Source organism: Oryctolagus cuniculus, chromosome 3 (genome assembly GCF_964237555.1).
Source record: "Oryctolagus cuniculus chromosome 3, mOryCun1.1, whole genome shotgun sequence".
NCBI lineage: Eukaryota > Metazoa > Chordata > Mammalia > Lagomorpha > Leporidae > Oryctolagus > Oryctolagus cuniculus.
In genome coordinates, this window is record NC_091434.1 from 152,716,778 (window position 1) to 152,732,133 (window position 15,356).

At 41.6% G+C, this 15,356-nt stretch overlaps 1 protein-coding gene across 34 annotated transcripts in view; it reads left to right on the forward strand.

The window, feature by feature from the left end:
* ST7 (suppression of tumorigenicity 7) overlaps positions 1 to 15,356 on the forward strand; it is a 295,626-nt gene that overhangs the window by 245,346 nt on the left and 34,924 nt on the right. For 29 of the 34 annotated variants that reach the window (XM_070069824.1, XM_070069825.1, XM_051847997.2 and 26 more), the window contains 2 exon segments: positions 7,628 to 7,700; positions 9,158 to 9,260. In XM_070069824.1, the coding sequence (XP_069925925.1) occupies positions 7,628 to 7,700; positions 9,158 to 9,260 (176 nt within the window). 34 annotated transcript variants of the gene reach the window in all.

Consider the following 15,356-nt stretch of genomic DNA (forward strand, 5'->3'; position numbering starts at 1 on the left):
CTCGAAATTTATGTTGGCTTTAGTAATCCTTACTGCCCAGTTATCATAATTTACCAAGGTAACATTCCTCCCCAACCAGCCATTACCATCACAGAAACTGCTGCATTTGGCTCGAGGGGATGAGCCACAGAAGGGCCTTCTGACACAGACCTTCTGGGTAATCCAGTCCAAAAGTTGCAAATAACATCTGGAATTTGGCTCTGTAGCATTAGATGAATTTTCTGGGTGTAGTAGAATGTGTATTGCCTGCCCCTCCCCCTGCCCCAAATTACTAAGGTCATCTAGAATTTCCTGATTGAATCATTGAACTCCCATGTGACACATCTTTTTGAGGTTTTTGTGTATCAGTGCTTTTAATTTATTCGGTGACATTTTTACCCTTAGTTGAAGGGGGACCTTGGACTGGTTTTTTGAAGATGTGGCAAAAAGGCCTCATACTACCTGCCACCAACAGCAACAAATGCCTATGGACAGAAGTTGTGATTCTTCTCTTTTCTTTGCATTGTGTCTTGAGCAGGAGTAAACTGAAAAACTTTACTGAAGACATCTGCATGGCGGATAGCATCACATAATGGGACAACAACACAACACAAACAGGTTACGAAGGAGAAGTTGACTGCTCTTTTGTTCATTTTTTCCATTTTTGTTTGTTGGGTTGATTCATGGCTCCACAAACATTTGGGAAGGCCATGTGTTGGAGTAATATGAATTTCAAGTAAACCTTGTAGAGATTTTATCAATTTGTTGCCTGAGCAGGAAATGGGATACCTGGTGCTTCATGATCTTAAAGGACTATAGAGGGCAATTCAGTTAATTTTTTTCAAATTCCTTCAGCAAAGATACAACAAGCTCATCATGTCTAGATTGCTGACTTTCAGGTGTTTCTGGATTCAGAGATGAATATGTTCTGTTCTGTGTCACAAGAAGTTCTCAGTCTAGTAGAGAAAGATATCAAAAAACAAGAAACAAACAAAACCCACAGTCTGTTGAGTGAGATGAATCAGTGCTCAGTGAATTTGGAACATGCAGAGAAGGGAAACCCTTTGGGAGCAGGCCCTGTGTCCTCTCTGTCTTGGACTCCTGTCCTAAGGTAATCATTCAGAACATCTGTGCCCAGTGAGTGAATGGTTAAATTGAGATACCACTGTGACACAGTGCCCTCATTTTTGAGGTGGTTAGGGCTTTATGTATCTGCTGGCTGCTACCCTTGGAAATGTTTTTAGAATAGTAGTGATGAGACTTGATCTTTCGTTGACCTAGCCATCTCATGCATAGGAACAGTTAAGATCCTTTTAAAGCTACATCTCAATTGTTACTATTGGTAAAGGAACAAAAGAAAATTAGGTTAAGAAGATTATCATTGAAAATCTATCTAAACTTTTGCTCAATGGGTTTTCCAAGGCCCTTTTAATTAACAGTTATAAAAACGTAAATTTCTTCCAAGATTATTGCATTCAGAGTTTGCTCTTATGAGCCATTTATGACTTTTGAAGCTTTAAGAGTCATTCTCCCTAATATGACCTTTTCTTTTAGCAACATCATTCCAATAAAGTATCCTTAAGTGGCCAAAGAGGTGTGGTTTGCCTTCCTTGTCTCTGGCCAAAGATTGTATTTTTCTTCAACCTTGTTATAACTTTTACATTTTTTTTCCTTACTGCTCCACATTTCATCCATCGCTGTTTCGAATAGACATCCAGATTAGAGCAGCAACACAATTTCATGCATTCTGCTGGAGTGGCACAAGCAAGATAGGTGCAGTACACATTTTGAGAAATAAATTTCAGACTCCCTCTTAAGGCACCATCAACATTGATCACTTTTGGCTTCCAGGAACTAAATTGGATATAAATGGTTGCAAGTTTAAGGAAGCTAACATATTAAGAAGTGTGAGATGTTACTACATTGTTTTAGGATTTCATTCAGCAAATACTGACCACAAACTCTATTTTCTGCTATGGGTCCAAAGTGATGAAGAACATGGCTTTTACTCCTAAAGCACACCATATACAGAGCAGACACCATTAAGGGCACATACAATTGCTATAAAGTCTAAGGACCGTGATAGACATTAACGCAAGGTGGAAGGGGCACCTCACCCAGTAAGGGGAAGTGAGGGAAGCCTTCCCAGTGGAGGCTGCATCTAAATTGAACGAGACAGTGAAGGTGCTTGAGCCAAAGGTGGGAGAGCACAGTTGACCTGGCTTATGTAAAGAACGCTCTGGGTCCTATAGAGCAGGGGAGAAGAGGACGGCGGCAGTAGTGGGCAAAAGAGAAGTTGAGTGAATAAGGAGGCACCAGCCTCTATGGGCTTTGGTTCCTGGCTTAGGTTTTATTCTGAAGGCCTTGCGACCTGGAGGCAATTTCAGCAGAACAATGGCTTAAATCTGGCTGCGGAGTGAAGAGAGCAGCACCATGGATGGGTTCATACCCTCAGCTTATTTTTGACAATGGTGATGAACACGTAGAGCAAAAGCACTCAGACCTGAGAGAGGGTGGAACGCCATTGTGGTGGTTTCAGGCACTACAGTGAGCACAGGTTTCTCCAGCAGGGAGACATTTGTAGGGTTTTTTAAATGTTAGCATAATAGAGTTGGTAAATTCGATTTTTCTTCTTTAAACAAGTGGGAATGACAGCACAGAATTTTTTTTGTTTGTTTCTTTCCTAGGTGAGCAAATCATCCTGTTTTAACCTATAGTTACAAGTCACGTAATGACGGGGATAAGTTCGGAGAGGTGCATCACTAGGGGGCATCATCATTGTGGGAACGTGGTAGAGTGTACTTCCACAAACCCAGATGCCTTGTCCTGCCACACACCTGGGCTCTGTGGTAGAGCCAGTTGCCCCTAAGCCACAAACCTGTACAGCATGTCACTGAACTGAAAACTGCACAGAAATGAAAACATGGCGGTATTTGTGTATCTAAACATAGAAAAAGTACAGCAAAAATATGGTACAAAAGATCAAAAACAGTGTACCTGTAAAAGGAACTTAGCTGTGAGTGGAGCTTTCAGGACTGGCAGTTCCGGGTGAGTCAGAGAATGGATGGTGACTGAATATGAAGGCCAAAACGTTACTCTACACAACCATAGACTTTTAAAACACTCTATGCTTCAGCACTATGCTAAATTCATAAAAAAATTATTTTTTGCTTCAGTAATAATCTGACCATACTGTAACTTTTTTTACTTTATAAATATTTAAATTATTTAACTTTTTGACTCTTATAACACTTAAGGCAAAATCACCTTGGATAGCTGTGCAAAGATATTTATATCTGTAAATTTTTTCTTTTAAAAATTTATTCTTTTTTAAACATTTCAAACATTGTTGTTAAAAACTAAGATACAAGCACACATATTGGCCTGGGCCCACACCGGGTGAGGACCATCAATGTCTCCCACCTCCATATCTTGTCCCGCTGGAGGGTGTTTGGTGGCGGTCACACACATGGGACTGTCCCCTGCCGTGATCACAGCGTCTTCTGTACACCTGAAGGACCCTCTGGGGCTCCTCTTGAGGTGTCACTTTTGCAGAAATAAATTCACATTGGTGTGCTTGGTATGTTTCTTCAGCATGGATTTGCTTGTAATTGGGTAATGCACCGTGAACACTCTCTATTAATAAAAACCGTTCTGTGTTGGGGTCCATGTTTTCAGACTTTTACAGGCACCTGTTGAAGTCTGCAAGCATTTCAGCTAAACCTTCCCTGTAAATTTTCTTCGAGGCTTTTCTTTCTTCTCCTGAAGTGTCCTTTTGCCTCTTCTTTCTTCTGCAAATCCCTCTTGCCTAATCTTCAGCTATACGTTCACTGGGCAGTGAGAATTTTCCAGCTCCCTTATACTCGTATGAGCTCACTGCCATATGAAGAGTCCATCAGTGAATGGAATGACATGTGGCAGGCACCTAACTGCACACTCACTGAATGTTGTGTGCTCCTTCGTATTCTGTTAATTACAGGATATTGAGAGCAATGTGTACTCAGCATAAGCCTCAGAAAATTTTGAGGGAGTATAAGACATAGTGAAGAGGTTGCCAGGATTCATGTAACACGATGCCTACCTGCTGAGTCATAACAATGACATGGGGAGAAAACATATGGAATGTGGGGAACAGATGGAGTCTACCTATATACTTCATATTAAAATTGTGAATTTGGAGATGGTGGAGTGCCTGATATTGAATGCCTACCCAAGTAGATCTGTATGTCTTATTTGCTAAAATAAAAGCATCTGATAAATTTTTGCCTTGCTGACACTAAAGTTATCACTAAAGTAGACAAAATATGCGAGTAATACCCTAGATTTAATTCTTACCAAAAATGAGGAACCTTAAGAGAAGGAGATTGTATTGTCTTATAGCAATAGTAAAAGAAAGGAACATTAGACACAGATGTGATTTTACATTTCCTGCTTCCTCCAATTTATATTAATTAAAGTATTTCTTTTATTTTTAAGAGTATTATGCCTATACATGTCTACCATTTAATTTATGTACAATAAAGGAATAGGAACAAAACATTTTGAAAACTTTTTTAATACGAATTTTGAAAGTACAACTTTTGGATTATAGCAGATTTCCCCCCATAACCTCCCTCCCACCCGCAACCATCCCATCTCCCACTCCCTCTCCCATCCCATTCTTCATCAAGATTCATTTTCAATTATCTTTATATATGGAAGATCAACTTAGTATATATTAAGTAAAGATTTCAACAGTTTGCACCCACACAGAAACACAAAGTATAAAGTACTGTTTGAGTACTAGTTATAGCATTAACTCACACTGTACAACTCATTAAGGACAGAGATCCTACATGGGGAATAAGTGCACAGTGACGCCTGTTGTTGATTTAACAATTGACATTCTTATTTATGGCATCAGTAATCACCCTAGGCTCTTGTCATGAGCTGCCAAGGCTGTGGAAGCCTCTTGAGTTCGCCAACTCCAATCATATTTAGACAAGGCCATAGTCAAAGTGGAAGTTCTCTCCTCCCTTCAGAGAAAGGTACCTCCTTCTTTGATGGCCCGTTCTAGGAATGAAAAATTTAAAAGTTGTGAACATGTACTAGAGCAGTCATAATGTTGCTGAATCCTGTTGCATTTTTCTAGTTGAGGATGGGAATGGAAGGGCATAGTTCTGGATTCAGGGTCACCTTTGATTAGGCATCTCTAGTATTTTGTTGCAGCACCTCAATTCTAATCTAGTTCTTCATTTCCAACTAAAAGTGCCTGTCTGATTAGGTAACCACTGAAAGGCAATTTGCTCTTCCTCTTTGAGACATTAACTCTTACGTAACAAGAATTTTTGTTTACTTTATCAAAAGTGAGACTCTTGCTGTTCTGCTGCCTTGAAGTACTGTGATCATTGTGTCCCACCTCAGCCCTACGAGGGCTTTTCATTGGTTCCCACCCCACAGAAATATGTCATGTTGATGCAGAAGGAACACAGATCATACCAGGAAGAGTGGAAACAATAAAAAGTATGCACTTCAGTAAAAACTATGAACTTTTAAGTAGAACGTGTATTATCCACAGCTTCTTACTTTCAATAACAGTCACTGAGTAGAGCCTACACAAGATAATCTGGTTCCTGCCCTGATTTTCCACACTGGAAAGCTGTTGAGTATTTAGATGTTGGAAAAGCAGCAAGTCAAAGCCACAGGTGTCTGGCATTCTTCTCCTGGTCATAAGCACAGTATTATTTCGTACGTGTGTGATGGCAAAATTTTGCTTGCATATAATTTATGTGATCAGGGTTCTTTTACTTCCCTTTAAGTTCTGTGCTAGTGTTTTTTATCATTGTAGTTTGTCAATGTCACTGAAATTTCCCTTTTAGTGAAATATCTCAGGCTGGAGTTGATGGCAAATACTTGATATTGGAAAAGAGTGGTTTTCTTTTGGGAAATTATTTTCCTCTGCTCTTAGCTATTGCTAATTATGGGACTTTCCTTTTTACTCCTACTGTAATATAATTCTTTCTCAGCTGAAAACAGCCCTAAGAGACACTTGCCAGGTATCCCATGAGCTCCTCTAACTCCTCTAACCTAGAGTGCATTTTGCAGCACCTGCAGATGGCATAGTTTCACCTGCTCTGAATTAAGAAGGTATCTCTGTGTCATAGTGTGAACTTGGTTACAAGTGTTAAGGAAGTACTAACTCATCCGATTCTGGAAAGGATGGACTCATGATTTGAAAAGAAATTTCCCAATGGACTGACCTCTTTGTGTCTATTGTCAGTATACCATGTGTTGAATCCTGGTAAACTCATAATCTGAATCTGTTACCTGCCTCTGCCCCTGCATCTGAAATTTTCCATGAAACTGAAGGAAACTTATTTTCTGGATGACCAATTAGGCTTTTCTGAAAGGAGATTTATCATTGGTTTGAATGAACTCAATTATATATTTTTATAAAGGTTTTATATACATGCCTTTTAGAAATTACATGTATGACTTATGTATTTCTCCTTGATTTTGACTTATATTTTTAACAAACATTCTTAAAAACTGAATATGAACTTCTTCAAATTCCTGAAATGTAAATATCATTTAAATCTGACCAATACACAATAATTCATTGGGCAGATGTTTGACCTAATGATTAAGAAGCTTGCATCCCATATCTGAGTGCCTGAGTGTGATTCCCAGATCTGGCTCCCAGCTCCAGATTCCTGCCAATGCAGACCCTGGGAAGAAGCAGATGATGGCTCAGCTTGAGTTCTGCCACCCACATGGGAGACCTGGGTTGAGATCCTGGCTCCTAGCTTCAGCCTGGCCCAGCCAGCCCTTACAGGCATTTGAAAGTGAACCAGCAGATGAGAGCTTTGTTTGCCAGTGTCTATCTCTCTGCCCCTTGAATTAAAAAAAAAAAAGACTAATTTATTAAGCTGTGTAGAGTTATTAAAAATATCTGTTTTAAAGATTTATTTATTTATTTAATTTGAAAGGCGAAGTTACAGAGCAAGAGAAACAGAGAGATCTTCCATCTGCTGTTTCACTCCCCAAACAGCTGCAATGGCTGGGCTAGGCCAGGCTGGAGGCAGGAGTCAGATGCTTTTTCTGGGTCTCCTACATGGGTATAGGGGCCCTCTTGGGCCATCATCCTCTGCTGCTTTCACAGGCACCATAGCAAGGAGCTGGATCAGAAGTGGAACAGCTGGTACTCGAACTGATGCCCATCTGGAATGCTGATGCTGCAGGCCGTGGCTTTAACCTATTGTCACAGCGCCAGCCCCAAAAGTCTATCTATTTTTTTCTTCACATTGATACTTCATATGATTGTTGAGAAATTTTTGTAATTTACAAAGGGTTCCTATTTGCCTTTTATGTATCACAGATTTCATGTAATATTTAAATTTTTATATTAAGAGCCATTTTCCACTTAAACTCTACGTATGTGTCTCGTGTATTATAAACTTGAATTATTCACAAAAATACAAATTATACTTTGTTTCATTCCACTTGGTGCAGTGTACTGTAGCTGAAGTTCTTGTGTAATGTATGCCTTACATAATTCTTAATTTGTGCTTTATTGGACTTCTGTGATTAAAATGCTAGTGTGTTGAAAATCTTTGCTTTTTGTTCCTGCAGACTTACAAGAGTTCCTACTTTCTTTTTTCTCTAACAGATATAAGCTTACCAAAGTCGGCAACAATATGCTACACAGCTGCCTTGCTCAAAGCAAGAGCTGTCTCTGACAAGTAAGTGAGTAATAACTTGTGCAATACTGCATGCCCAACAGGACTTGAGGAGATGTGTTGCCTCTGAGGGATTTCTCTGGAAGTTTCTCTTAGTCTGGGAGACCCCTGCTTATGAGCATGCATTTTCCAAAACGTGCTGATCTTTTCTTTCAGTACTAAAAGGAAGGAACGTATATCCCCAGGTATTGTAAGGGTGTATGGGTCCCTACAGAGAGATTTATAGGAAATTCCATGCCTCTGAGATGACTTCTTTTTTCTTTTTTCTTGGCCAGACAGTAGATAACAAAGGCCTGCTTAGGACTTTAACAAAATGCTGTCCTCTAATTCAGTTTTTGCATACTACTGTTCCTGCAGCAGCCCGTAACTGAGTGGTCCTTGTACAGACATGTGACGTGGTAGAGGGGATGGCCATCTGCCCATTCTCCGCCTCCTCAGTTCCAAATTATCTGCCTAGCCAGGGTCTCTCTGCTTTGAGATGTCAGCTGAGTGGGACATTGGCCTGTTTGATCCAGGCAGGTGGCTGTGGCAGTTAGAATTTGCCTGAGCATCCAAGGATGACTGGCAGGTGAAAAGCATAGAGATGGCTTGACTGTTTTGAGTTCATAAACACTTGCGATGTCCCCGTGCCACCCTCTGTAGTGCTGAAAAGCAGAGGAAAGGAAAACAGCCTCTGCTGTGTCAGACAGGTTTGCTGTTAAGTGTGTGTGCACTTCAAGACCGAAGTAATTTTCTTTCATTCTTTTTTATCCTGTAGATCGCCAGTACCTACTGCAACATCTTTTCTCCCTACACAGCGACTCCAGCTTGGGAGGGCAGGGCCAGGGTTGTCACAGCTTCCCCTGTGGTGTCTGCCTGCCAAGCACAGCTCTGGAGTTAGCCCTGGGTGTGAGGTGAGAAAGAGATTGCATGGTCTGGTTTTTTTTTTCATTCACTTGGGCAGGTGTCTCACCCACAGTTTCGGTGTGCACAGCCCCTGCCTGTACGGTCCTGAGCAGGCTCGCCTGCTGCTGAAGCTGCAACTTAACCCTCCGTGGCAGCACTGACAAGGGGTTGGGAGCCTCCTTTAAAATTCTCCCCAGTTCTGTTTTTAACCAAGTGCGCTCTTCTGTAACCTAGTTTTCTCTTTTTCCTACACCGTCTGCCCTTGTGAGCCTTCCTCCCTCCCCTCATCCAAGCAGGTTCCTTGTAGAAAATGTAGATTAGCTATTTAGACAGACAGACCTGACAGCTGAACTTCACTCCCGCTGTGATTAGATGCAAGCACGCTCTCCGCTTCTGCTGGGGATTTTGTTGGCCTTGGTCGAGGAGTCACTCAGAGGTTCCATGTAGAAGGAGTTTGGAGAGCTCGTGTCATCGGCTCGCTATGTTTTTATGGGCCCTTGTTCTGTAGATGCCTTTCCCAGCGGATGCCCAAGCAGCGGTCCCAACTGGATGTTGTTTGTCTTTCTGCTTTGCAGATTCTCTCCCGAGGCTGCCTCGCGGCGGGGCCTGAGCACAGCCGAGATGAACGCAGTGGAGGCCATTCACAGAGCTGTGGAGTTCAACCCTCACGTGCCAAAGGTGAGCCTGGGCCCTTCATATGGCGCACTGCGCTTAAGCGGGACAGGTCAGGAATCGTGAAACTGGCAAAACTTGCAGATCCTCAAGGCACAGATGTGTTTGATGGGAACTCCACGCCAGGTATCATCTGTGTAGATCAAATAAACCTTGGGCAGTAATACTGGTTATGAATAAAACTGATAAAAACTGACCAATGTGACAGTCCATGTCTCTATAAATAAATGACAGTATTGGGAAGAAAATGATATGGAAAACCTCAGTGTATGAAAAATATTTTGCTTTGTGAATGCCATTTTAACAGGAATACAGAGTAGCAAATATTTCTCTTAGGTGTTAATCAAATGATTGACCAACTTACAAATACCACATATTTCTGACATGCTTTTTTTATGTTGCTTCTGGAGAAATTAATCAAATGAAGGCAGAGGATATTTCTGTAATCTTTGTTCAAAAGGTGGAGGTATACCGATGATGTACCTGTATTTGGGTACCTGAGTGTAGCTGTGTCTCTATGGGGAGCACATTCTGACTTCTTAGAAACTATCCCTGTGACTCACATCAGGTATTACAAGGCATAACTCTCTCAGCAAAGCGTCTGGTGAAGACTCCCCAGTGAAAGATGGCAAATGAAGGCTGCTTGCTTGTATTGCTCAGAACTGTGGCGAAAGGGTGTTGTTTGTGTGCTGGAGATGATTTATGGAGTTACCTACTTTATTGTGTTGATATCCAGAGTGACAGAGAAGAGTGACCTAATACCATTCCTGAGGTTTTACTCAAGTCAAGATCATCTTTTCACTTAACGGGAAATTGAAGAGTTGTTCGCTGTGCCACGTTTGCATAAGAATGTTTGAATCCACTCTAGCTCTAGTGGAGAGACACTGGCATGTTGTTTGTCACTTATATATCTTGTACATAAATATATAGCTTTATGTAATGTATTTTTACCTAAACTAAAAGCGTTCATTCAACTTTGGTCAAAATTTAAAGCTTACTGTGAAAATATTGTCCTGAATTACAGTAAACTTAGGTCATCCATTAATATTTATCGAATGGCATTCTCTAACTACTGAGCTATTCTATGAGCATAAATAAGGCTCTCTTAGAAGTAATGTTAGGCAATGATATCCTGGCTTCTCAGGCAAAAAACGTGAGCTTAGGTTCTGGCTCTGTCATTCGTCAACCATGTAACCATGCATTTAGCATCTCAATCTCAAATTTTTGTTTTCCCTTCTCTTTCAAAAAATATAAAAAATGTAAGCCGTGCCTATCCTTTTTGATAAAGATCAAGTGAAAATACACTTGAAGTTCCTGAAAAACAGTTGAGCCCCATATAATTTTAGATTATTACAGATGACTTATTTGACTTGTCTAAGAACCAGGCCTTAACTATTCTAGTTTTCCTAACTGAGGCATTGCAATCCTGGGGTACAAGACAGAAAATCAATACAATAATTGTTGGTTAGATATAGATATTTTGATTGAATTAGTTATTTCCTTCTCTGGTGGTCTGAAGTGGTTAAGGGAGTCTCTGAAGGTGTTCACAGTCCCAAGAAATAACTTAAGGCTGCCATGGTCAGCTAGCATTCTGCCTACAAAATGGAATTACTCTAAAAGCAGAAACACTTGAAATATTTGATTTCACTGTCCTTTCTAAAAGAAGCTGAGGAAAGATAGGGTACCCATGTAAACAGATTTCCCACCACTTGGCTTTTTAGTGATTGTGCTGAGGGGGTCCTGTTGCCTGGTCCTCGTCATCCGGTCACATTTGCACAGGGGAAAGGCTTCCTCTCTTCAGAAGTAACCACCACTTTGGGGCACATGTGCTGTAGACAGTGCTCTGAACTTTTTTTTTTTTTTTTTTTTTTTTTAAGATTTATTTGAAAGAGCTACAGCGAGGCAGAGGCAGAGAGAGGGAGGGAGGAGAGAGGGAGAGAGGGAGAGAGGAGGTCTTCTATCCACTGGTTCACTCCCCAATTGGCTGCAATGGCCAGAGCTGTGCCGATCCCAAGCAGGAGCCAGGAGCTTCATCTGGGTCTCCCATGCGGGTGCAGGGGCCCAAGGACTTGGGCCATCTTCCACTGCTTTCCAGGCCACAGCAGAGAGCTGGATCAGAAATGGAGCAGCTGGGACTTGCACTAGCACCCATATGGGATGCCAGCACTGCAGGCGGCGGCCCCACCCACTACACCACAGCGCCAGCCCCTAAACTTCTTTTACACCTGTTCTATCATGTGTTGGACTGCTTGCTAATTCTTAAGCAAACACACACTGGTGCCTTTGCAGGCAGAGGATAGTTGTAGCACTAATAAGACATCAGTGCAGGATATAAACTCTCTTTGGTGTAAGAAGGGGCCTTAGCATTCATCTGGATCCCCTCCTGATGCTGAACTTGACTCTGCTCATAAGAATATGATCAGTTTTTGTTAATGGTTTCTGTTGAAGGTTTCCTTGTGCCAGCACAGTACTAACTGAATTACACATCCCCTCTTGTTTATTTTTCGTAACAACACTATGAGCTGTACCACATTATTGTCCCTATTACGTGAATGAGGGCACCGAAGGTTTGGAGAGGTTGAGTACCCCGCTCATGGTCACACAGCAAAGCTGACAGAGCTCAGACTGGTTTTGGGTTATCTCCTCTTAAATATCACCCTCCTGTGCTTCCCAGATCCCACCAGGGGGCAGACTAGCCCTGACTGAACCCTTCTAATGATGGAGGGCAGGTTGCTTCCAAGGCGCTTGCTTCCTTGTGGAGATTTCAGATTTCTTACATATACTGTCATATCTTGGACGCGTGGAAGGCCTGTTTCTCTGTCACAGAAGGTTTTCAGTGGCCTACCATTGGAATCGTTAGTATCGATATGCTATTTTCCCTAATTATAGTCTACCCAGAGGGAGAAAAATTATATATAACTCTCTCTCAAACAGTAGCTGAGAACTTCTGTAAATTTCCAGCTTATTTTCACTGGGTATCCCGTTAAGCAAAGGCACGTAGGTAATATTTCATCATCTGATAATATCCCAGGAATATTACTCTCAAGCACTCCTTTCACCTGCAAACATAAGGAGCAGGATAAGTGATGTCCTTGCACATACCACAGGCCTGGGAAATCAATGCCGCAACTCTATTCTGAAGGAGAGTCTATTGAAGTTACCGAGTGCTAACCACTAAGCTTTCTGAAGTTTTAGATTTGCCACAGGTTAGTAAGGAAGAAGAAAGCCCGTAGACTGATCTTTACAAAATGAGTTGTCACTCCCCTCTGGAGAAACCACAGCAGTGTCCCCAGCTCCCTCTGGAGACAGTGTAAACTCCTTAGGAGGTTCTTTTCCTTTTAGAGGTTCATTCACTTCAGAAGGATCCTACCCCGCTTTTGTCCCGGCTTCCTCCCAGGAAATCCTACTCATCCTTCACCACCACACCCTGCCACTAAAGCCACCACCAGGAAGCCTGTAGCTCCTGGCACCAGAATTAATCCCTGCCCTCTGTGGTCTCTCACTCCAGTGCATTATGTACCTACTGTTTATTCCCTTTTAAGAACAATGGAGGTGTTAGGATCCTAATGATGCCGTGATTTTCAAGAATTGATTACACAGCTTAAGAAAAGAATTTTTTTAGAAATGATTATCTATTTACCTGCAAGTCAGAGTTACAGAGAGAGGAGACACACACACACACACACACACAGATAGAGAAAGAGAAAGAGAAAGAGAGAGAGAGAGAGAGCGAGAGCGAGAGCGAGCTTTTATTTGCTGGTTCACCCCCCAAATGGCCGCAATAGCCAGGGCTAGGCTAGGCCAAGGCCAGGAGCCAGGAGCTTCTTCTGGGTCTCCCATTTGGGTGCAGTGGCCCAAGCATTTGGACCATCTTCTACTGTTTTTCCCAGGTGCATTAGCAGGTAGCTAGATCAGAAGTACAGGACTCAAATTGGCACACAAATGGGATGTCAGCTTTGCAGGCAGTGGCTTTATTACACCACAATGTCAGTCCCAACAAAATAAATTTCTAAACCATTAGGAGATGCTTTCCATGTAATAGTATTAAAACAGGAGCTTTCTAATTTTTTAAAGATTTATTTTATTTATTCGGAAGTCAGAGTTACACAGAGAGAGGAGAGACAGAGAGAGGTTTTCCATCCACTGGTTCACTCCCCAATTGGCTACAACTGCCAGAGCTGTGCCAGTCTGAAGCCAGGGGCCAGGAGCTTCCTCCGGGTCTTGCCACACAGGTGCAGGGGTTCAAGGACTTGGGCCATCTTCTGCTGCTTTCCCAGGCCGTAACAGAGAGCTGGATCTGAAGTGGAGCTGTCGGGACTCAAACCAGCACCCATATGGGATGCAAGCACTGCAGGCAGTGGCTTTACCCACTTTACCACAGCGCCAGCCCCAGGAGCTTTGTATTCTCCATTTCTCAAGGAACATTTAACTCACGCGATGCTGGACAGATGAAGGGCTATGGTCGTCTCCATTCTGTATCTTCATCTTTATGTTGCTATACTTTATTCATTGTTTTCTTCTGTAAATGAGCTTTACTTGCCCTTCTCTTCCTTAGCAATCTCAAGATTTGCATTGGGGCAGGCTGATGGGAGGTGACATTTCCATCAGTGATGTATTCGCACAGGTTTGAGTTAGCTAGCACTCAAGCACTCTTAGTGCGCTGTAGCCATACCTCGAGCCCTTCCTTGCAGGGCCAAAGTTTGGCTTTAGAAGAGATTATGTTAACTCCTTCAGAGTTCCAAAGAGAGCTTTCATTTCTGAAAAGATTCCAAAAACATAGGCTAAATTATGCTACAGACTATATTGGAGATGGTTTTGTTCTTTAGTGGTATTATAAAACAATATTTTATATTTTAAAGTATAAAAAAAGCATATTTCCTTCTATCCTTTTTTGTATGCATTTTAAATACTTTTGTACTTTAAAATGTTGGTGGGAAGCTCTTAAGTTGTACTTTATGGTTGGATATTAAGGGTATATTTATTGTTTCTGGGGCAGAATCATCGGTTTTAGAGTTCTTTTAAAGATTATCCTCTAACATTAAAGTACAAGTCTTTTATCTATGTGCCTTCAAACTTTTTGAAGTTATCCTCTGTAATTGTTTTTTAGACATTTCTTTGTGTGTGTGTGCATGTGTGGCAAAAACACAACACAAGCCTACCCTCTTAACAACATTTTAAGTGTACAGAAGTACTGTTAACCTTATGTACATTGTTGTGTAGCAGGTCTCTAGAACTTCTTCATTTTGCGTGATTGAAACTGTTACCATGGAGCAGCAACTCCCCACTGTCCGTCCCCCCAGCTCCTGGCAGCCACTTCTGTACTTTTGTTTCTGTGAGTTTGACTGCATTAGCCACCTCATATAAGCGGAATCACACAATATTTGTCCCACGGCGACTGACTTTGTCACTTAGCTTAATGTTCTCAACTTCCATCCGCAGGAAAATATGTGGACTGCTGTAGCACATATCAGGGTTTTCTTTTTAAAGATAGTAATATCCCATTGTATGCATAGACCATATTTTCTTTATCCATTCAATTGTCCATGGAGGTTTAATTTGTTTCCACTTCATAGCTATTGTGAGTAATGTTGCCTTGAACAAGATCCTGTTCTCGCTTCTTTTAGGTGAATACTCAGGAAAGGAATTGCTAGATCATATGATGATTCTGGTTTTTAACATTTGGAGGAATTTCCACATGATTTTCCTTAGTAGCAGCACCATTTTACATTCCCACCAGTAGCACTCAAGTGTTCCGGTTTTTCCGCATGCTTCCCCATGCTTCTTAGCTTCTTGATAGTGACTATTCTAACAAGTGCGGTAAAATCTCACTGGTTTTGAATTCTGTTTCCCTGATGATTCCTGATGTTGAGCATTCTTTCATATATCAGTTGGTCATTTGTCTTTTTTGGACAAATGTCTTTTCATGTTCTTGCCCATTCTTTCATCAGGTTATAGAGGTTTTGCCATCGAGTTAAGGGGGCTCCACATATATTTTAGATATCAGCCCCTTATCAGACATTTGATTTGCAGATGTTTTCTCTCACTATTCAGGTTGCCATTTCATACTGTTGATCATTTCCATTGTGGAGTGGAAGCTTCACA